Source organism: Schistocerca piceifrons, chromosome 3, assembly GCF_021461385.2.
Source record: "Schistocerca piceifrons isolate TAMUIC-IGC-003096 chromosome 3, iqSchPice1.1, whole genome shotgun sequence".
NCBI classification, from domain to species: Eukaryota; Metazoa; Arthropoda; class Insecta; order Orthoptera; family Acrididae; genus Schistocerca; species Schistocerca piceifrons.
Window position 1 is genome coordinate 291,333,827 of NC_060140.1, and position 22,641 is coordinate 291,356,467.

Below are 22,641 nucleotides of genomic sequence, written 5' to 3' on the forward strand. Positions count from 1 at the left end.
GGCTTCGTGTATATCTTGGCCACAATAATGCATTCACTATGCTGTTTGTAGTAGCTTACCCATACTCCAATTTTTTTTATTCATTATTAAACTTACTCCTGCATTACACGTATTTGATTTTGTATTTATAACCCTGTATTCACCTGACCAAAAGTCTTGTTCCTCCTGCCACCGAACTTCACTAATACCCATTATATCTAACTTTAACCTATCCATTTCCCTTTTTAAATTTTCTGACCTACCTGCCCGATTAAGGGATCTGACATTCCACGCTCCGATCCGTAAAACGCCAGTTTTCTTTCTCCTGATAACGACGTCCTCCTGAGTAGTCGCCGCCTGGAGATCCGAATGGGGGACTATTTTACCTCCAGAATATTTTACCCAAGAGGACGCCATCATCATTTAATAATACAGTAAAGCTGCATGCCCTCAGGAAAAATTACGGCTGTAGTTTCCCCTTGCTTTCAGCCGTTTGCAGTACCAGAACAGCAAGGCCATTTTGGTTAGTGTTACAAGGCCAGATCAGTCAATCATCCAGACTGTTGCCCCTGCAAATACTGAAAACGCTGCTGCCCCTCTTCAGGAACCACATGTTTGCCTGGCCTCTCAATAGATACCCCTCCGTTGTGGTTGCACCTACGGTACGGCTATCTGTATCATTGAGGCATGCAAGCCTCCCCACCAACGGCAAGGTCCACGGCTCACTACATAATAAACCAAATTTCTGTAGCCCGTAATCTGTTACAACTCTCTCAAACTGACTCAAATTTAATAAGCTCTACATCACTTTTGTTTTCATTTCAGAATCAAACAGACAACACACATGCCAGTATTCTTACTATGCACCGGCCCTTGGGAGTGTTCAGCAACACTGTGACTTTACATAGAATCTGCATGTAAATTCTTTGTAACTATGACAGTGCTCAACATATTTCATTGCATATAATAATATCTGCTTATGAGAAGAAACAATTCAATTTTTTTTGTAGAAACCTTCAAGGTACAGTTTTTAAAACAATGACATCTAAATGGGGGGTGTTAATGTCTTATTACTGTTGGTGAATATATGTGTGGTCTACATCAAGCTTAGTTGGCAAAATAATTTACTAGCTAAATAATAAATACAAAAATAAATAGAAAAATAGTAGCTGTGGATATTTATACTGTACATGTTTGGTATTTACATGCACTGTTTCAGAATCAAGATAGATTCAGATTGGCACATTAGGTAGATATACAATAATATCTCTTACTAAGAGATAGTAAGCACTGTAGTCTTTGTTCCATTTTACCTTTAAATTTATTTATATCATTACCTCTTCATACTAGATGTATTGCTGTTAATGTTTCTTTCCAATCGGTACATTTCTGTAAATGGTTAATAATGTACTTGTCAACAGTAGAGCCAGTATTGTAGCAGATCATAACAGCATTATTATTGAAGGACACAAAGAAGCTGATTTACAGCAGGAGGTCTCTGCGGCAATAGGAGAAGCAAAAAGATGGTTTAGAGATGCAGTAATTGCATGTTGGTAAACAAGAAGAAAATGGAGTGGATGAATTTTAGAGACATGACAACAAAGGCTAGAAGCAATATAATCATAGAATTATGGGAAACTAGCTGGAGCCACATTTAGGTGCAGGCTATCTAGGCTACAGGTTAGGGAATCACACCACAACCGTTTAAAATAAAACAAGTATTTGTTTTAATAGTGTAGTGCAGGTCCTCATATAATAATAAAAGGTAGAGATGTAATTATATTGAATGGGTTACTCAAATGAATTTTTCTATAACAACTTGAGACTGGAGTTCAGAGTATGACGGCTTAAGCAGTCGCATGAAAAACCATGCAAACTGTGAAAGTGGTCATACAAGCTATCTTTCATTGATGATTGGTAAGGAAGTTTTGCAACAATCGGTAAATGAATTTTCAATGAAACGATCTCTCCAATCAAGTAGTTAAAACACAACTCTGTGTCATCAGACTGAACTCCAGATGAAAGTCACATTGATCAGATTAGTTTAATTTTCACCTACTGAAAGATTTTTTAATATTCATGTCTTATCAGGGTAGGAAAATTAATGATAAAATTTAAGGCTTCAACAAGTTTTGCAACATAACGGCATAGACATTAAGAACTGCCACTTTTCCAATGAGTGGAAAATGTAATGGCCTTTGAGTGTTTGTATTGACAGAAAATAATTTAGTCAGTACATGTACATTGTGCTGTACATTCAATCAGTTTTGTTGTGCAGGTATCAGTCAACTGCAGTAAGATTATTTGAATGTTTGGAATAAGTGTGTTTATTTATTTATTTATTTATTTATTTACTTACTTCTTTACAGCTTCAACTAACAGGTATGAAATTCTATCTGATTTCTTCAAAAAAGAAGGCACTGGGAAACATGTTATAACACGTTATGTCAAAGCAGATAAATACATGTTGGGCATGCAAAGCTGATGCTACAAAAAAACGTCCCGTGAGGCTATAAAGAAATTTAAAAAATGTGCAAAAATGCACTTTTTGAAATTTCAGAAGAAAAAGGAGTCAGAAAAATCATATGTTACTGCTCTAAGTTTGCACTACAAAATGTCAGAGATTGAACCAGGGCTCTACACAGTAACTTGGGATATCTTGAGACAAGTAAGCAAAACTAGTGAAACTCAGCGGGTCCCTAGATTGGTCATGAGCACAAATGCCTCAGCATCAACAAGTGTAACAAACTTCATAGATACAAAAAATGAGGGCTTTGAACAATGTGAGGTGAAAGCTGCTAAATCAACTTACTGCACTGAGCATGACAGTAAAATACAGCCAAAACAAATATATTTTGATGACCTCATTATTCTTTTGAACCAACGTATGTTGAAATGACCTCAACAAAAATGTAAAAACTAATAATTTCCTTCCTGTCATAGATGAATTAAAATAATTTTCATTTTGGTGATCTATATGATTGACATGTTACAATGTGGGGAGGCATAATGTACTATGTGCAAACTGACCTCCAAATCTTTGAACATAGTACAATCACCATTCGGTGTCATCATGACACTGTACTCCTTGCATATGCATCTTTCAAGGATGTATTCCACCCTGACTTCAATTTTATGGGTGACAACATGTGACCACATCAAACAACACAGGTGGGGAAGCTCTTGGACAGAGAGTATATTCAGTGAATGGACTGGCCTGCCCATTGACCCCCCCCCCTTCCCCCAACTTAAATCCCATCAGAGAGGTGTGGAAGATATCAGGGAGATGTATTGTACAATTTCCATGTGCACCAGCAGTCATCAATCATAGTGATGGATGCGTGGAAATCGCTACCACAAGAACTACTTACGAACGTTGTGGCCACCACAGGAGCGCATTGCAAACATGCATCCCTAACACAGTTATCACATATCCTATTGTGAATCATGTCCTGTCTTCTATAATGTCCAGGGGACCATAATAATCACAGTGACTTCAGTGTAATTATTGTCTTTGAATGAAAGTGTCATTTCTGCTCATCTCACTGTTATTTCTTTCAGCTACCTTCTGTATTAGACTGTAGCAGTTCTTTTTGTGTATGGTCAAGTTTGATAGAACTGTGTTACTTGGCAGTGACATATCATGTTGAAAGTCACTTTCATTCTCGAGTTTTGCACACCAGTATGTGTTTTATTTATTTTTCAATCAGTAATAGGTGAACTTTAAGCTAAGAAGTCATTTATTGAAGCACCATTTTCATAAGCAGAATTTCTATAATCTGCAATGTTCTCTGTATAGACAGTGGGACAAAAAATTAAATTACTACCAGAATTTCTAGTTATTTATCTTAAATTGACAAACTTGCATTGAAAGTTGACGATAACACAGAATGTGAAGATTATGGTAGTGGCAGTGAAGAAGAAGATGCTATCCAAATGAGAAATGTTAAGAATTTACAGGAGAAGAAGATGAAAAGATTTTCCAGTTCAGAAACAGATGAAAAAAGTGGAATACAGTTCTCACCACATTCACAGGATCAATGTAAATTTTCTGTCATTTCACAGCATTAAGGGTGCTGTTAAGTCATTTAGCAGCAGTAACAGATATTCTGTTAAAAAGAGGATCTTGGGCTTCAGGAAACTGTGTTTTTAATGGGTTGGAACCTACTGGAAGTGCCTATTTGGGCAAAAATAAAATTCTTTAAGGTATGGCTACATTTTTTACGTGGTGTAAGAAGGGTCTTGCATCATGAACTGCACTGAAGATAGCTTTGCACAAATGATATAATGTGAAGGCAAGTGCTGTAGAGATCCACAAACTGCTGCACTGATGGAAGATGACATGAGGAGAAGAGTCTCTTCAGGAATATTTCCTTGCAATGAAATAGATTGCTAGCTGTGATGATATTGATACTGCTTCACTATTCCAGTGTGTGACTGATAGGATAAAAGATGGAGCTGTAAATGTGAATTTAAGCAACTATGGGGCATTATGAGAGAGCAGCAAAGTCTTTGTCAAAAAGAAATAAAAGTTACAGCAACTGGAGACTCAAGTAACAAGAACACAATGTGAGGCTTGGGATCCAAACAAAGTGTTTCAAATGTAAAGGCACCAGCCACAGGTCAAGTGACTGTGACAACTGTGGCAGCCAATGTAATTTATGATGTTTAGAAGACTGTGGGTGCTTCAAGTTCACAAGATAGAAATGTGATCTTGATAGCACTTGAGGAAAACTGTCTCCCACAAGTTTATTTTACAGCTACTATTGTGATTGATGATGTGAAAATTGGGACAGATATTTAGGCAGTTTCTAGAGGCACTATGAAGACTATTGTTTGAGCTGCACTTTGTGTGTGTGTGTGTGTGTGTGTGTGTGTGTGTGTGTGTGTGTGTTCTGTCTTATTTCAACAGAGGCCTTGCTGGCCAAAAGCTCATTTCCTGAAAGTCTTTTGTTGTGCCTATCTGTGACTCAGCATCTGCACTATAAGGTGAGTGACAACTGTCCTTTTCGTTATGTTAAATGTTAGGATCAATTTCATCTGAATATGCCAACACAGTTGTAGTTGTAAAGGTGAAAAATAGTGATGATTGCCCTGTATAAGTTACTGTGGTTTTCACACACTAGACCTCAATAACGGATTTTTTTTTTTCCCCCATTTTGATGTTTAAGAGCAAAGCCAAAAAAGGTATACTTTGTCTGTGACACAGCAGGGCAGTTCCAGTTTAAGAAACTTCCACTTCAGTTATAAAAGTCACCTGCAGTTTTCCAGCACTTTATAGTCACTGTTTTTTGGCATTCATTTGAGAGAACATAGTATTTCTCAATGTGGATGATGTTATAATACCAGTAAAGATTGAGGATGAGACATTCAGCTGCTGTGTACATATATTGTTTGGTTTTGCATACAGATTAATAGCTAGAATCAGCAAAGCTCAAGAGAAGGAAGATGGTTGGCCAGCAAACAAGAACATTCTCAAAGAATGACCTAACACAAACTTTTGAGTGAGAGATGGAATTCTTTTCAAGTTCAGTGATGGAAGAGAGATGTTAGCTGTTCCACACATTATACAATGTGAAATCATCAAGCTCATACACAAGGAAGGAGAAGTGAACTAAACAGGAAGTAAAACAGGATTATTATACATCAGATTTTACCAACAATGTGAGAAGAGTGATCTTCAGTTGTGTAAAACATTTAATTGTGAATAAGAAATCAGGAAAGAAAGTTTTATTCGTCCTTATTCAAAGAGAGTGAACCACTATATACTTTTGTTGATCATAGTGGAACAGTTAAATCAACTCTCATGGGTTGCTACTACATTCTAAGTATTGTTGATGCATTTGCTAAGTTTAGCTGGCTGTATGCTGTGAAGACCACAAAATCAGCCGACACAATTAGCAAGATGGAATTTCACAAAACTACTTTCAGAAATCCAGCCCAAGAAATTAGTGATAGAGGGACTTTCTTTGCTTCTGAAAGAAAGAACCCCTAAAGCCAACTGACAGATTCAGAAAATCAGTTTTACTTTGGCTACCATCATTGCTAAGCTTACTACTGACAACCCTACCAAATGGTGGAAAACAATATGTGAGGTCAATATGCCCTTAAGTCAACATACCACAGAAGTTTCGTCACTGGGTTATTTGGTAACCGTGATAGCGTTACGGAGATGTTTAGCAAACTCAAGTGGCAGACTCTGCAAGAGAGGCGCTCTGCATCGCGGTGCAGCTTGCTCGCCAGGTTTCGAGAGGGTGCGTTTCTGGATGAGGTATCGAATATATTGCTTCCCCCTACTTATACTTCCCGAGGAGATCACGAATGTAAAATTAGAGAGATTAGAGCGCGCACGGAGGCTTTCAGACAGTCGTTCTTCCCGCGAACCATACGCGACTGGAACAGGAAAGGGAGGTAATGACAGTGGCACGTAAAGTGCCCTCCGCCACACACCGTTGGGTGGCTTGCGGAGTATCAATGTAGATGTAGATGTAGAAGTGTTGAAAAACACCATTTCAACTTCTGACAGAAGTTAAGATGCACAGACAAACTGATCTTTGTGTTAAAAAATTATTAGCAGAAGAAATTATTAATTCATTTGAAGAAAGATGCAATGAACAGAGGGAAGATGCTAAATTACATATCAACAATGTAGGGAAAAACTGATTGTTGCTTCCATAAAGAAGACACTTTAAGTTGCAGACAGGCACAATTAAGGACACTTACATAAAGCTTTCAGCCACAGCCTTCATCAGTAAAAGAGAGATACACACCATTCATACACACAAGCTAGCAAGGGGGGTGTGTGTGTGTGTGTGTGTGTGTGTGTGTGTGTGTGTGTGTGTGTGTGTGTGTGTGTGTTTTTACTGATGAAGGCTGTGGCTGATAGTTTTACGTAAGTGTCCTTAATTGTGTCTGTCTGCAACTTAATGTGACTTCTTTACAGAAGCAGAAATCTGTCTTTTCCTACATTGTCGATATTCCTATTTGAAGGATCCATTGTTTAAATTATGTATCAGTAGGACACACGCGTGCAAGCGCACACACACGCACGCACACAAAAATGCTACCTTCAATTGATATACGAAAAAGGCCTTCAAAAGTACAAAGTGATCTAGTGACAATAAAATGAAAACAAATTGGACCAAAATTAAAGCTGAAGGCCAAGAAACTTGCAGAGTTCTGAATGCTGATGTGTGCCGAGAAGATGATAACCACGAGGGTCCAAGGACAACATTAACATGTGCTGGATTTATGCAAACCTGATCAAGTGGTTACGCATTATCCAAGTTGGATGATTGTCAAGATGTCAAAATGTGGGATCAGAGAGTGGGGTTAAAGGTCTTCCTATCGACAAGACAAGTGACACACCAGAAAAGACAAATATAGTACAGTAGTTTCTGTGTGTGGATGTAGAAACTCTTCATGGAGAAGACATGAGTTGCCATAGACTGTTCTTTAATTTCTTCGTTTTTGATCATTGTTGAAGTTTGTAACTGTGAAAATAATGAACAGTTTAAGTGAAAGTTGGACTGGTTTTCTCCTACATTCTGGATTCTGATAAAACTTGAGTTTGGCTTGATGAGTTCCCACAAAGAATTATAACATATGAAATTTTCATCTACTATCCACATAGAAAACACGTTTGAGCTATCGTATGACTATGACAGTGCTCATCACACGTCATGTACAATTAGGTTTCCTAATAAAAAAGAAGAATACCAAATTTACTCATAGGTAATTTCAATGAAATACAGTTCAAAACAATGATACCTAAAGGAGATGGCAATGATCATATTGCTGCAGATACTGTGTGTGTTCAGCACAAGCACTACACAACAAAATAAGAAAAAAAGAGCAGTCTAAGTTGTTTTGCTTGTTGTACCACTTTCCCCATACATCTTTGGTTTTAAAAAATAAAGGTTATAATAAAAAAATGTCTCCAATAAATTCTAATGTAGAAGGTGCAGCATAAAAAGTACTGTGTGTGTGTGTGTGTGTGTGTGTGTGTGTGTGTGTGTGTGTGTGGGCACGTGCACATGTGCACGTGTACGATGTTGTACGCACACACGAATGAAAGAGAGAGACCAGAACTAATTACCTACCTTCTTGGGTGTACTGCTATCTTGTGGTTCCTCCTCAGATGGAGAGGACTGGTTACTGCCAAATTTTCTTTTATGTCCAGAGCCAGAGTTTTCACCTCTCTTGTTAGGACTGAGTGATCTCTTCCTTGCACTACTGTTTTCTTCACTCACTTCCTCCTTCATTTCTTGGTCCACAATTTCCTCTTGTTTGTTATTTGTCTTCTTAGATTCCTGGATGAACACAAATCTTGACAATTACATGATTCAATAAAAAATCCATTAGACCTGTGGCCATTGACATTTGTATCAATAATGAGGGAGTGTTTGTATCATACATTTCATTGGTTCATGTTTTTGATCCAACACACTGATAACGTTTATGCAAATCATAATTTATAACAGTGTGTAGCTCCTTTAGAGTTACTTAAACTTGCACACACTAATATGTGTATTGAAATATGAGATGTATGATAAATTTTGATTCGTAGACACATGAAGAGGTCCATTTAGGGCAGGCCTGTACAGAGGGTACCTAGGGAAGAACGGATGCTCTCTCGCAACCTGGGAAATGAGTGCTTTTGGTAAAATGGTGTTATTTAGCATAAGAAAATAGTGAAGTGTGTACTTTCTTCAGAGCAATGTGTTATGTTCACCACAGCAGTAGATGCAAGCATATATAGTTACAGCTCAGTGCTTAAAGTGGAGAGTAGCACATTTTAAATCAATGAAACACAGCATGATGGCCACGTTACAAACTTCAAAGTGAAAGTAAGGGACACAAACATGACTTTACAACATGTCTATTTAGCTATAGTTAGAACTTATAGACCTACAGTGTAACAGGCAGTTGATGATAAGTTTCATAATACAATAAGTCTTGAGATACATGTCAAAATCTTCCTAAACATAATTTCCATCCATGACTGTACAAGTTTTCAGCTATGACTAGGTCTATGTTTGGACCTACATACTTGCATGAGCAACTTTTTTCCACAATGAAGACTTCAGCTTAAAAGCTCACCTTCACATATGCAGTGCTCAGACAGTAGAACAAGACATTGACGCTTCAGCAAAAAGCAAAATAATTAGTATCCATTGACATCCAGTGTTTTTACATTTAAGATGTGAATAATGTAGTCAAGAAGTACAAATTGATGGCAATTGAAACTTGTCTGAAAATTCCATTCATCATAAATCTTCATCGGTCATAAGAAATGTCATGTCTTCAATTTATCTGGTCCCATGTTCATTTCTTCATCAATTGAAAGAAATGTAAGTTTCATTTCACTGTTATTTCTCTTTAATGTAATAATACACAAAAATAAATTTATCGTAGAAGGCATTAATTCACCATCGTAATGTGAGTCATGTCTAACCCCCCCCCCCCCTCCCTCTCCTCTTCCCCTGCCAGTAGTCACTGTGAGTTGGCCAGTTTCTCACTGCTGTGGCATGAGCACAAGCCAGCTTGCACGAGCAGAGTGGTGAACAGGCCTGATTTAGTGGGCTAAATGGATACTGTTCATAGGTATATTTATTAAGCAACTTTCATTGCCCATTGCTGCATATGAACAAACGGAAATCCAAAGATGAGTTTAGTGTCCTGGAGCCCCACTGTGGAGGCAGAGAAATATACTGTGCCATTTCTCAACCAAGACACACTGGGAAAAAATGAGGCCACTGTGTGTTCAGAAATAGTGTGACCTATTTCTTTTTATTTGTACATGACTGACATAAAATTACATATTGATTGGACTGTAAAAAATTGCTTCCACTCACAAAAAAGAATTACTGATGCTCTCCCTTTCCTGTGTTTTCAACATATTTTTGAGAAGTGGGTTTACAACAGAATATTTAACCACCTTTCTGAGAATAACCTTCTAATAACTGTTCCATTTGGTTTCTGTAAAGCACCCCCAAGTAATGCCTGTACAGCAACATGGAATCACTCAATGTTTGTGGTGGCACAGAAAGTTAATGTACTTTCACTGGTGCACTAGAAAATTACTAGAGAACTCAGCACTTAAATTATGTGGCAGCAAATGATCAACATCTGTCAGTCCTTCCAATATTTAGTGGGCATAATATGCATTTTCCCTGAATATACAAATTGGGTTGAATGTCAGCAAATGAGATTGGGTATGGGAACCTTTCCATCATATAGGTTGGTTCCTTCCTTCCATCTAGTGCATTACCACAAAATAGGAGAATCCTAAGGGGTCTGGAATGCCTCTACATCTACATCTACATCTATACTCTTGAAATTATTGGTAACTGCATGACAGAGGATACTTTCCACTGTTCATCATATTTGTCTTTCTTTTTGCTCAATGGAACATGGGAAAAAATAACAGTGCATATGCCCCATGCACACTGAAATTAATCAAGTGATAAAGAGGGGCTATAGTATATTTTTGAATTTATTTATTCTTTATATTTATAGCCTATTATCTAAAAAGCTAAACTAGGCCATACGAATCACATTTCCGTGAATAGTTATAAGTTATTTATTCATTTCTTATACTTTAAAAAAAAAGAAAAAGATTAAAAAGAAAAAAACAACAACTTCTTCTTCTTCTTCTTCTAGTACAAAAACTACATTAAAACCCTTAACCTACTACCCCACTGCTAATCGACTACAAACACTAGAATTTGTTCTTTGTTTCTTCATTTATTTTGGTGCATTTAACTTTTAAGTCATTGTTTGTGCTACTGGATCCACCCTCATGGTACCGTGGTCAACAGCCAAGGTCTGCTGCATTACTTGGAGCACATCAGCAGCATTTCCACCATTGTGAGTCATTCCATCCACCACAATTACTTCTTAAAGTCCACACTTCGATGATCGCTTGCACAAACATAATATAGATTCTTGGGACAGTCTTTCACTCTGAGGTCACCAACCTCAGTTGCCATCTCTCCATCTGCAGAGTTTTTTGTCTAGCCTGGACAGAAGCATGATGACTTACGGCTGAATGCCTTGTGAAGTCCTCCTTAGCCTTCCTGGATACTGCAGCTGTAATATTATTCAAGATGCACCACATCTACTCACGCCTTAGTGTGCTTTGGGTTCCAACATTCTTAATACCTGACATCCATTACCCACAGCATCTTCATAGAATGCACAGTACCAGAATGTGCGTTCTGGTGTGCCCACACTGCCACAGGCGCAGCTGTCATTCATCTGTCTTCTGATTTTGTATGGATACATAGCATAAGGGCCATGGCCAGTCAGGTAAATGTATCAATCCACTTGATGGGTTAAGAAATATCATCTTTAATCTCTCCCTGATGTCAGGGAGAAATTCGTATGTTCTTCCGCCAGTACCTGAAATGTCCCATTCATTTTGCCACAGGTGTAATATGCAATCTTTTATTGCCTTTTTCGAACTGGCCTCAGTTCCAAACACCCTTCATACTTCCATTTGATTGCCCTTCTTTAACCAGTAAAAGATTCCCCTTTTCCTAATTTCCAAGTCCAGGGGGCATATTCCTGGGACTACTAACAAAGCATCATTCGGGCCAGTACTGGAGGCCCCCATTAATCTTAGTAGCACGCCTCAGTAAACTCTTCTCTTATTGAGACTGGCTTCACTAGCTGCAGTCTATGAGCTCATACACTCACACCATATCTTACAACTTATGCTAATATAGATTGGGGGTGTACTGTAATTGTCTTCAAGGGAAGCCAAAATTTCCTATTTGCAATGGTTGTAACTTTATTCATTATGTTGGTACCTTTCCTGCTTGCTTCCTCTACATGATGTGCAAAGTTACAATTTTTGTCAAGAAATACCCCTAGATATCTTATTACTACACTACTTCTAATTATTATATCATTTAAATTTATTTTAGGGTTCCTTATTATGTTCCCTTTCAGCAGGAGGTACATTGTTTTGGGGGGTGCTGGTGATAATTTAACACTTCGACACCAGCCCTCAAGTTTGTGGAGGACCGCATTACATTTGTCTTCCACATTCTTCTGGAGTCATCACTTGCAATCAACAGCAAGTCATCTGCAAATGCCACCAAACTGCTTATGTTACTGCTGTCATGTAACTTCTGTAGTATGGGCTACAGTGCTACATTCCAGAAATCTGGACCACACACTAATCCCTGCAGACAGCCTTTTGTTATTTTCTTCATTTTTTCTTTCCCAGGCATGTTAAAAAAGCATGTCTCCCTTGGCAGTAATCTCTCAGGCAATTATACAGTGCTTCTGAACACTCAAAATCCCTAAGGGAACCAAATAAAGGCGACCACCAAAGGTTATTGAAAGCACCAGCAATATCAATCATCATCGCTTATGTAGAATGAGTATCTGTCACTAGCAAAATCACCTTGTTAATTGTATTTTCAATTGACTTGCCTCTTCTAAATCCATACCGGTGGGGGAACATCCCTTCTAGCGGTCTGTGAACTTGTAGTCTTTTGCATAGTAGTTTTCCAAATATCTTGCCGAGAACATTCAAAAGACAAATTGGTCTGTAGGATTTGTGTATCATTGGATCTTTATCTTGCCCTTTACTAAGCATGGTGCAGGGATCCTTCCTGGCAAGAGACACTCATTGCACAGATCACACAAGTAACTGTTAATTGGTCACATGAGGCTTGTTTTACTTTGGCAGAGATCCTGTTCAGTCCTAGAGATTTTTTTCTTTTTCAGTCTTAAAATTATATGCCAAATTTCCTCTTATGCAAAGGGGTACACAGTTTTGTTGTTCCTATACTCTTTCCATAACATGTCCCATAACCTACACTGATCATTTGTCTTGTCTTCTTCTCTGTCATCTGGAAGTAGTGTTTTCATTAGCAGGGCAGCTGACTATTCCCAACTTTGTTACCATCCCATCATTTGTTCTAAGAGTGGATAAGACTCTTGGTGATCATATTTTCTCACAAACTATTTTATATATACACCCCAGGGATAAGTTTCTGAGTTAGCCTCCATGTATTGATTCCATCGTCCCATTTTTGTTTTCCACAACTCTTCCTTAAAACCTTGTTTAAAATACTTGTATCTATGCAACCTTTGGACTCTTTCTTCTCAAGTCATGCTGCACTGGTATAGTTTTCTGGCTCTTCTTGTTTCACATCCTAATTTCTGCAGCACTTCGCTCCAGTTGAAAGGTAAACCTTTAGAATGACCTCTGTTGATACATATCGATGTCTCCATTTCTCTATGTATAGCCACTGTCAGTTCTTGCACTTTAACATCTACATTATCACCCAGCCATGGAGTTCCTGGAACTGAAACATTCTTCTTAGTTCTTCCCCATTAGTGTACTTGATCTTATATTTGGGCCTGTGTAATACCTAAACAACTAGCTCCCAGTATCATACCTTTTTATTTTCCCTCATTATTAATTTGCATGAATGTTTTCCTTTTCTCATTAGTAATAAATTTGTACATTGCCACAGAAGACAGCAAAAATAGGCTTTTTAAAATTATCTTTGTAACAGAAGAGCAATGTCCAGAGAATATTCATCCTCCCCCCCCCCCCCTTCTTCTTCTTCTTCTTTCCACTTGAGAGTACTACTTATGTTTAAGATCTCACATAAAAAGGTACTTTAATTTTTACTCACGTGTCAACAATGTGTGTAGTAAATGCTATGTGTATATAAAAATGCAAGAAAATATAAATATTAAAAAATCATCATAACTGCAAGAATATTTTTATTTATTATGCCAAAAGATTCATTCATAAGCATGACTTCTGCCTGCAATCATAAGAAAAGGCAGTAGTTTCTTCCATCCTGCAAGACGTCTTAAAATATATATGTGCTAATCATCAAGATTTAATGGATGGACTGCATGACTGGCAACCATGGAAAATTAGAGGTAAATTATGATAACAGTGCAACCTAATAGTGACTTCTATTAAATAAATATGTGTAATAATCAAGCAATTGACTTTTTGTCAAGCACCAAGTTTGCTGCAAAATCAGACACACTAAAAATCTCCACAGACAGAGTAAGAAAAATTATCCTATATACATTATTCATTTTTGTCCACCAACCTGTTACAATGTCATAATAGGAGGAGAGGTGTACCCCTATGTGGCATGCCCCAGGTGGCAAATAGGAGTAGACTTGAGCAAAACGAAATAGCTCTCGTGGACCAAACACACATCCCATCAATCTCGTTTTTTACCATCCATAATTCACCCACCACCTTTCCAAATCACATATGGAATTGTAAGCCCTGACCTTGGTCACACACTTGATCATTGATCAGACAAACATATATGACGAGTCTTCTATTGAAAGAATCCACCAGTTTGGACAGTCATTACGAGATTATCCAGGCAAAGACACCATTTGGATACAGTGGGGCATCACACAGAGGACAAAGACAAGTCAGAGGGCCTAGTGAGGCACTGAATGAACAAACAAATATGCAACATATTCCACATGAGATGGTGCTAAAATTTAACAAACTAGGAAGATTTTCATATTTTGCAACAGTAAATATTAATTCCTTAAGGAATGTTGGTAAATTGAAACATTTAACTGCTGTCTTAGATCAACAGAACACAGTTATCACAGTCCTTCAAGAGTTACGCAATACTGACCAGGACTCAATCGAATCAGGAGGATATCAACTTTATAAGGGACCACCAGGAGAAAAGGTAATAGAAAATGTTCCCCTATTCAGTGTGGGTTTCTTGGTACATAATAGAATATTGGACTCCATTGAGAATTTTTCATACAATTCCTCAAGGATGGCATTGTTCACAATTAAGGTGGAAAACAAAAGATACACACTGATAAATATTCATGCTCCAACTAATGTTGAAAATAGAACTGACAAGGATGGAACAGAAAAATTCTGGGATAAAGTCCATCAGCTAGTAAGGACCATACCACAAACTATCATTAAAATTATGCTTGGAGACTGTAATATGAAGAAAGGGAAAGAGAAGCAATTTTGAGGTGTGGTCGGGTGATAGCCAGCACATAAACTTACAAACAAGAACAGTGAACAGTTAATTGAATTTTGCACTACAAATGGATTGGTTTTGAAGACAACAAAGTTTAAGAGAACACCACATAAGTTAATGACATGGAAATTCCCTAATGTCAAGCTAGGAGAGTACCAGATAGATCATGTGGCCATGGATCAGAAATTCCACAAGGCATCGATGTTGATTCAGACCATGCCAAAAGTTGGATACAAAGAGATCATATGACACTAGTTATATTATTAATAATCAGATATATTACAAGAGATCAAGAATATCTTTAAGTGACAATCTAGAAGCAACTGTCACTCAATTAAAAGTCTTGGCTGAAGATGTAGCTCCTGTACGGAAACGCAAGAAACCCTTGGTGGAATGAGGAATGTGATGTAGCAATTCAACACAGGCATAAGGCTGGTTAAATGACCAACAAAAGAGAACTGAAAGCTCCAGGGAGGAATTGATAAATGATAGATGATCAACTGCCAAGAAATTAGAAGGGTCAAAAGGTAATTTCATAAGTACTCACTAAAAGCTATTGAGGATGCTTTCAATCACCACAAGAGATTACTATCAGACATTCAAAGAGTACCAGCTGAAACACACTTCACCTACTCTTATGATGAAGGATGCAAATGCAAAGGTAGCACATGACGATTATGACAATTCAGTGATATTGGCAAAATATTTCAAACAGTTACTAACTAGTGCGGAACCTGAACATCATTTGGAATTTGACCCCTATCCAAGAAACAAAACGCGTTTAGAAAGAGTTATACCACCACATCCAGATGAAGTACAAGCAGTGATTAACTCACTTCGGAATTATAAAGCAGCAGGTGAGAACTAACTAGTGGCAGGGCTTTGGAAATAGGCAAATGTGCAAATAATTCTGAACTTACACAAATATCTTACTAATATTTGGAATACTGAGAAATTACCAGATGAATGGAATGTTGCAATAGTCCAGCCACTATACAAAAAATGATTACTTATAAAATTTTTCAAAGGTTCTGAATTTCAGAATCCATGAACAGCTTGATGGTGAACTAAGTGAATATTAAGGAGGCTTTCGGCATGGACAAAGCTGTCCTCATCAAATTATTAGTCTCAAATGGATAATGAAACATAAAAGGGTCAGGAACAAGAAGCTACTGACCAATTTTGTTGATTTTAAAAAGGCCTATGATAGTATCCATCATGAATCTTTATTGTCAATTCTTAAGGAATTTGGTTTACATCAGAAACTTTTCAACCTCATCGCAGTCACCCTTCGAAATACCAGAGCTAGAGTAAGGTTCAGAAATAAATTCTCTGAACCTTTTGAGATTCATACTGGCCTTCGACAAGGTGATGGATTGTCTCCATTATTGTTCAGTTATGTGCTGGAGTAAACCACGCATGAATGGAACAAGATAAGCCCACCATCTGTTAAGATTAGAAGAAAGATTTGACTTAACTGCCTTGCATTTGCAGATGATTTGGCACTGTTGGCAAACAATATTGATGAAGCAAAGGTTCAGATAGAACAACTAGAATTTTTAGCGGCAAAGGTTGGATTGCAAATTTCGTTTGAGAAAACATAAATGATGCCCAGCTTCCCAGTTGACACATCCTATATCATACTCCACAATTATCAAAAAATTAAAGTAGTAAAAAAGTTTAAATATTTTGGTGAGATTATTACCTGGAATGTTAATGAAAGAGCATCAATAGATTGTAGAACATTAAAACTACAGCAAGTGCAGAGAGCCACAAGGCCAACCTACAAAAAATGATCTCTCTCAATAAAGGCTAAATTTCGACATTACTCCTCTGTTGTTAAACCAGAAGCAACATACGCAAGTGAAACACTATTCAAACTAAATACTCAAGCAACAACTGACAAATAGCAGATAGTTTATAGACGAATACTCTGAACAATCATTAGTAAAAATCATCAAGTTAATGGGCAGTGGAGACTTTTGCCCAATTCAGTAGTGTACAAAGAAAGTGAATCCATTATGGATACAATGCAGAAAAGAAGGATTGCATTTTTTGACCACATATCTCACCTACCAAATACTAGAATCCTGAAGCAACTTTTTGACTATTTCTGGAACAGTAAAACCAAAAACATCTGGTTTAAAGAAGTACCTAGTGATCTGGATGAATTTATCACCACCACACACCAAACTCAACACAGAGAAGAGAATCTGCTTCTGAAGAATAAATACCCATTGCTGACATTAGCATAAGAACGAGCAGCCAGATCACAGTGAATGAAGAAATTTTGGGAAACGAAGAAATTGCTGACTACTAAGACCTAAACTTAATCATTGTAGACTCTGTTGTATTATGTTCGATTTTAGTGCTACAATGTGGGCGTAAACTATCTAAATAAATAAATAAATTCATTTTTGTGACTTCAGTATTTGAACATTGCATTGTATTTTTCTTATGCTACGAGGAAGATTATTGATGGCACCAATTTAGTTTCAAAGACAATCCATGCTTTAATTCCAGTACTGCAAGTAGTAATTATCCCTCATTACATAAATTTCATGCCGATTCATACTCTTTGTACTACCTGTTGGGCTGCCTCCCAGCACGGTTATTCCAAAAACGACCAACAGATGAATGCAAGCCTTATGTGCATATTTTTTGGGTCATGTTGGATTTCCCTTCCAGTGATGGTATAGTGTATGGTATAGTGTATGATATTGTGATTACTCAATGTCATTCCACTTGCAACCATCTAGTCTTTCACATGGTGCACCACTGCCATGTTTTCTAAAGTGTCGTCAATATTTGATGTTGCTCTGACCCTTCCTACATAGGTTAGCAGCTTGTGAGATGCATTTAATAGCTGAGGTTGAATTCCATAATGGCCTCTTCTAGTTGTCCTCCATGGTCATCAGTCAGGTGGCTATACCACAATACTGACTTTCCATTTGAACCAGTGGAGTATGCAAGAGGCTTAATTTGTCCTAGGTGACTAATATTCTTTAATACTTGTCAATCTCATCACTAAATTTAAAATATATGGAAACTCTCCTTTCTGGTTAACATTTCCACACAGATTGTGTGTTCTGAGCAGTATTGTGATATTTTTGTCACTGTTATGGCCTTGTTAAGTACTATTATTGTTGCCCTAGGATGCTGCCCTTGTGTGAGTACCTGGGCAGTTGCATAATGGGGAGCTTTCCTGCCTTCATATATGGTTCTTGTAGGCACAATACATCTAACTGCAACTTCTCTGCCACTCCTCTAGCCTCATGCAATACGCTGACACTTCTCGTGGCATTAAGCTGTCTTGTCTTGATCTCCATTAGAGGTGACAGGTATATATTCGACAGTCTTGGCCTACTCGCCAGCAATCAAATGCTATATGACAATGCATCATCACAAAGTGCTTGTACAAAGTATCAAAAGAGAATCATTAATTTCTCCTGACAGAAACATGATTCACTAACTTCTCCAGTTTTTCCACTTCTGTTTGCAGATTGTTCACTGTGATGTGGATTCTATCCACAAAATCAGGTACAGGAAAAGTAATGTATTCCCCTTCTGGATGCTTATACCTTACTAGATGTCTTAACACTGTAGTAAGCACTCTTGGCTCTTCCAGTCTAGTGAGTTGCATAACATTCTCTATGCTTTCATAAATCTGTTTTGGTCTATGTTTTATTGTTTACTTCTTTGTGGAAGGTGTTTGTTTTATGTGCTAGCTGGCTCTGAGTCCTGTACTGTTTTTGTTGCAGATTCACTTCCTGAATTGGTGAGTCTTCTTTGCCTGCCACTTCAAGCTTTCTTTCACTAATATCGTGACTCTTTCCTGCAGGTCACACAAACCTATGACCACTCAAGCTCGATTTCTTTGTCCACCTGCCACCCAGAACTAATCCTCGTAAGGTTCCACATATTACAGTCCCCGCATTCCCTTTCTGAGGTTAGTTTATTTCTTGTGACACAGTCTGCCTATGAAATGATGAGCTTTGTTTTATGAAGGTAGCAGTAACTACGCAAGAGGGATGTCATTAATACCAAAATATTTTTATTTTAAAAAGTAGAATTTCATGGTCAATACAATCAGAAGTTTTGGCAAGATCACTGAATATACCAAAAAATTATTGTTTTTTTTATTTTATTTAGCATTGCATGGAATGGGACAATGGCAGGTGGGGGAGGGTGGAGGAGAATAAGGAGGAGGCTGACCTAGACAATATTTTTTATGTGATCTAAACTTCTGAATGAGATTCATCACAATTTACCGATGTTACTGATTCAGTGGCCTCAGCTCAGTTCTCATCCTTCTTGTTCTCCCATGTCATCTTGGTTTTGTTATTAATACCTTTGAATTCATCTTCAAAAGCTCTGAGGTAGCAACAAGTCAATCTGGCTACATTATTGTTCAGCTTCTTTCAAATGCACGTGGTTTGCTATTTGCATCTGTGTTGCTGTGTTCATCTTTACAATAATCTTTGTTGGAAGTCAAGCAAATTATGTTAACTTTGGAGACTGTAAAACCTCACCTCTCTTCCTACACCCAACATAGAAAATGTACTGAGTTATCTATATCTCTCTTCATGAAAACTGAGTAATTCCTTCTCCACAATGCTTGACTAAATGAGCCAAATACACAACCATAAATATATGCATATGAAGTAATCTAGAAGTAATTAAAATTAAGAAATGTACACCAATCAGTCACTACCCATTCACTTGACTGCGAGTACAGTTTCAATGATGGGTCTAGGTGTTCTGCACAGGCCAGAAAAAACCAAGAACGATACAGGATACCTCTGGCAAATAAGTGGAGGTTCTGTCTTCCCCTAAAACTGAAACAGTGAGATTCACTTCACCCGTTTTATTTACGTCACTTTCATCTCTATTCATAGAGCATGCAATGTTTATAATGTTGTCCATTAGCTGTTGGGATTTTTTTTTTTTATTTTCACCTCCAAATTATTTATGTAAATGCCAGATAACATTCCAGAAATGATGGAGTCCATAGCCAACACATTCTTGAATGGGGAATTTACTAATGAATAAAACAGTTTTATTTCAGAATAAACTGTACCAGCTTAATATATTCAGCAGTTTCTGCAGTATCAGCCATCTGTGATTTAGCCAATTTGTTTGAACAGTTCAACAGCTATGTCAATGTCAACTCTTTATTATCCATACATATATACATCCATACTTTATAAAACCACTGTGATGTGCATGGCAGATGGTATTTTCCATTGTACCACATATTAATATTTCCTTCAGTTCCATTTGCATTTCGAATGGAGGAAGAATGATAGCTTAAATGTATATACACACACTATAATTAGTCTAATCTTGCCTTTGCCATCTGTACAAGTGTGATACATACTGGTTCATACAATGAAGACTTTCATGACCAGATGTTTCCACTGCCAAGAATTCTTCCAGGCTGTATGGCCATGGTCCATAGAACTCTTCTGTCCCTCACGTTTCATCCAAAGCTACGTTGGACATCTTCCGGGGTGCTCCTGGTTGTACTGAGTCTTGCCGACTGATGAGTCAGACGTCAGAGAATGGCCTAAATACCATGAAAACTGGGCGTGGTCTGGATTTCACGGGATAGCAGATATAAACCTTATCAAGGGTAAAATATAACTATCGACCATAGAACGTTGAAGATAAAAACTTCTCTTCAATTCTGCAGTGTCGCTGTGCATATATCACTGAGTTTCATAGCTGCTTCTTCTCTGTTAAAATTATCCCCATTTTTATAAATTTCAATGGCTTCTCTATATAGCCATGGATAATAGTTCGTCATAGTACATAAAACTTCAGTTTCCGAAAATTTCACTATGTGATCACCCGACTGAAGAGCATGTTCTGCCGTGGCTGACTTGTCTGTTTGCCCTAGTCGGCAAAGACTTATGTTCCTTCAACCGTGCATTCACATTTCTCTTTGTAGTTCCAAGGTATACCCTACTACATGTACACGGAATCTTGTATACACCACTTGCAGACAGAGGGGGACGTTTATCCTTAACGGAACAAAATGCTTGACCTATTTTCTTAGTTGGTCTGAAAATCGGTCGAACGTTATGTTTCCTTAAAATCTTACCGATGTGATCCGTTACTTTTTTGATGAAGGGTAGAGAACCCGTGTTCTTCCATCGCTGTGTCCTATCGTCCTTAGGCCTCCTGTTATTTGGTTACAAATCTCTATTTATTTCCTTACTAGAGTACCCCTTCTTCTCAAAAGCCTGTTCTAGATTTTTTAACTCAGTGTCCAGATATTCTGGGTACAAATCCTTTTAGCTCTGTCCACTAGACTTTTAATTACACCTCTTTTCTGTTGTGGATGATGATTGGAATGCTTATGCAAGTGTCTGTTGGTATGTGTAACCCTCCAAAAGACTTTATGTTTCAAGCTGCCATCAGTCTGTATCATAACAAAATCATCCAAGAAGGATATTGTATTGTCCTTCTCCATTTCCATGGTAAACTGGATTTTAGGATTTATACTATTTAAATAACAAAAGAATTCCTCTAAAGCTTATTTGTTATTTAAATAGTATAAATCCTAAAATCCAGTTTACCAAAAATGGAGAAAGACAATTCAATACCCTTCTGGGATGTCTTTGTTATGAAACAGACTGATAGCAGCAGTCTTTTGGAAGGTTACACATACCGACAGATACTAGCATAAGGATTATGATCATCATCCACACAAGAAAAGAGGTGTAATTAAAAGTCTAGAGGACAGAGCTAAATGGATTTGTGCACTGGAATACCTGGATGCCGAGTTAAAACATCTAAAACAGTTTTTTGAGAAGAATGGGTACTCTAGTAAGGAAATAGAGTTTTGTGACCGAATAACAGGAGACCTAAGGATGATTCAGTAAGATTTTAAGGAAACGTAACATTCGACAGATTTTCAGACCAACTAAGAAAAATAGGCCAAGCACTTCGTTCCGGGAAGGATAAACGGCCCCCCCCCCCCCCCCCCCCCCCCTCTGTCAGCAAGTGGTGTATACAGAATTCCACGTACATGTGGTAGGATCTACACTACTGACCATTAAAATTGCTACACCAAGAAGAAATGCAAATGATAAATGGGTATTCATTGGACAAATATATTATACTAGAACTGACACATTATTACATTTTCACGCAATTTCGGTGCGTAGATCCTGAGAAATCAGTACCCAGAACAACCACCTCTGACCACAATAATGGCCTTGATATGCCTGGGTGTCAAACAGAGCTTGGATGGCATGTACAGGTACAGCTGCCCATGCAGCTTCAACGCGATACCACAGTTCATCAAGAGTAGTGACTGGCGTATTATGATGAACCAGTTGCTCGGCCAGACGTTTTCAATCGTTGAGAGATCTGGAGAATATGCTGGCCAGGGCAGCAGCTGAACATTTCCTGTATCCAGAAAGGCTTGTACAGGACCTGCAACATGTGGTCGTGCATTGTTGTTGTGGTCTTCAGTCCTGAGACTGGTTTGATGCAGCTCTCCATGCTACTCTATCCTGTGCAAGCTTCTTCATCTCCCAGTACCTACTGCAACCTACATCCTTCTGAATCTGCTTAGTGTATTCATCTCTTGGTCTCCCCCTACGATTTTTACCCTCCACGCTGCCCT

General features: G+C 37.9%; 1 protein-coding gene across 6 annotated transcripts in view; it reads right to left on the reverse strand.

The window, feature by feature from the left end:
* Positions 1-22,641, reverse strand: part of LOC124788188 (DNA ligase 3) — a 637,556-nt gene that overhangs the window by 157,152 nt on the left and 457,763 nt on the right. For all 6 annotated transcript variants that reach the window (XM_047255354.1, XM_047255349.1, XM_047255352.1 and 3 more), the window contains one exon: positions 8,082-8,291. In XM_047255354.1, coding sequence (XP_047111310.1) covers positions 8,082-8,291 — 210 coding nt within the window. The remainder of the gene's footprint in view (positions 1-8,081; positions 8,292-22,641) is intronic.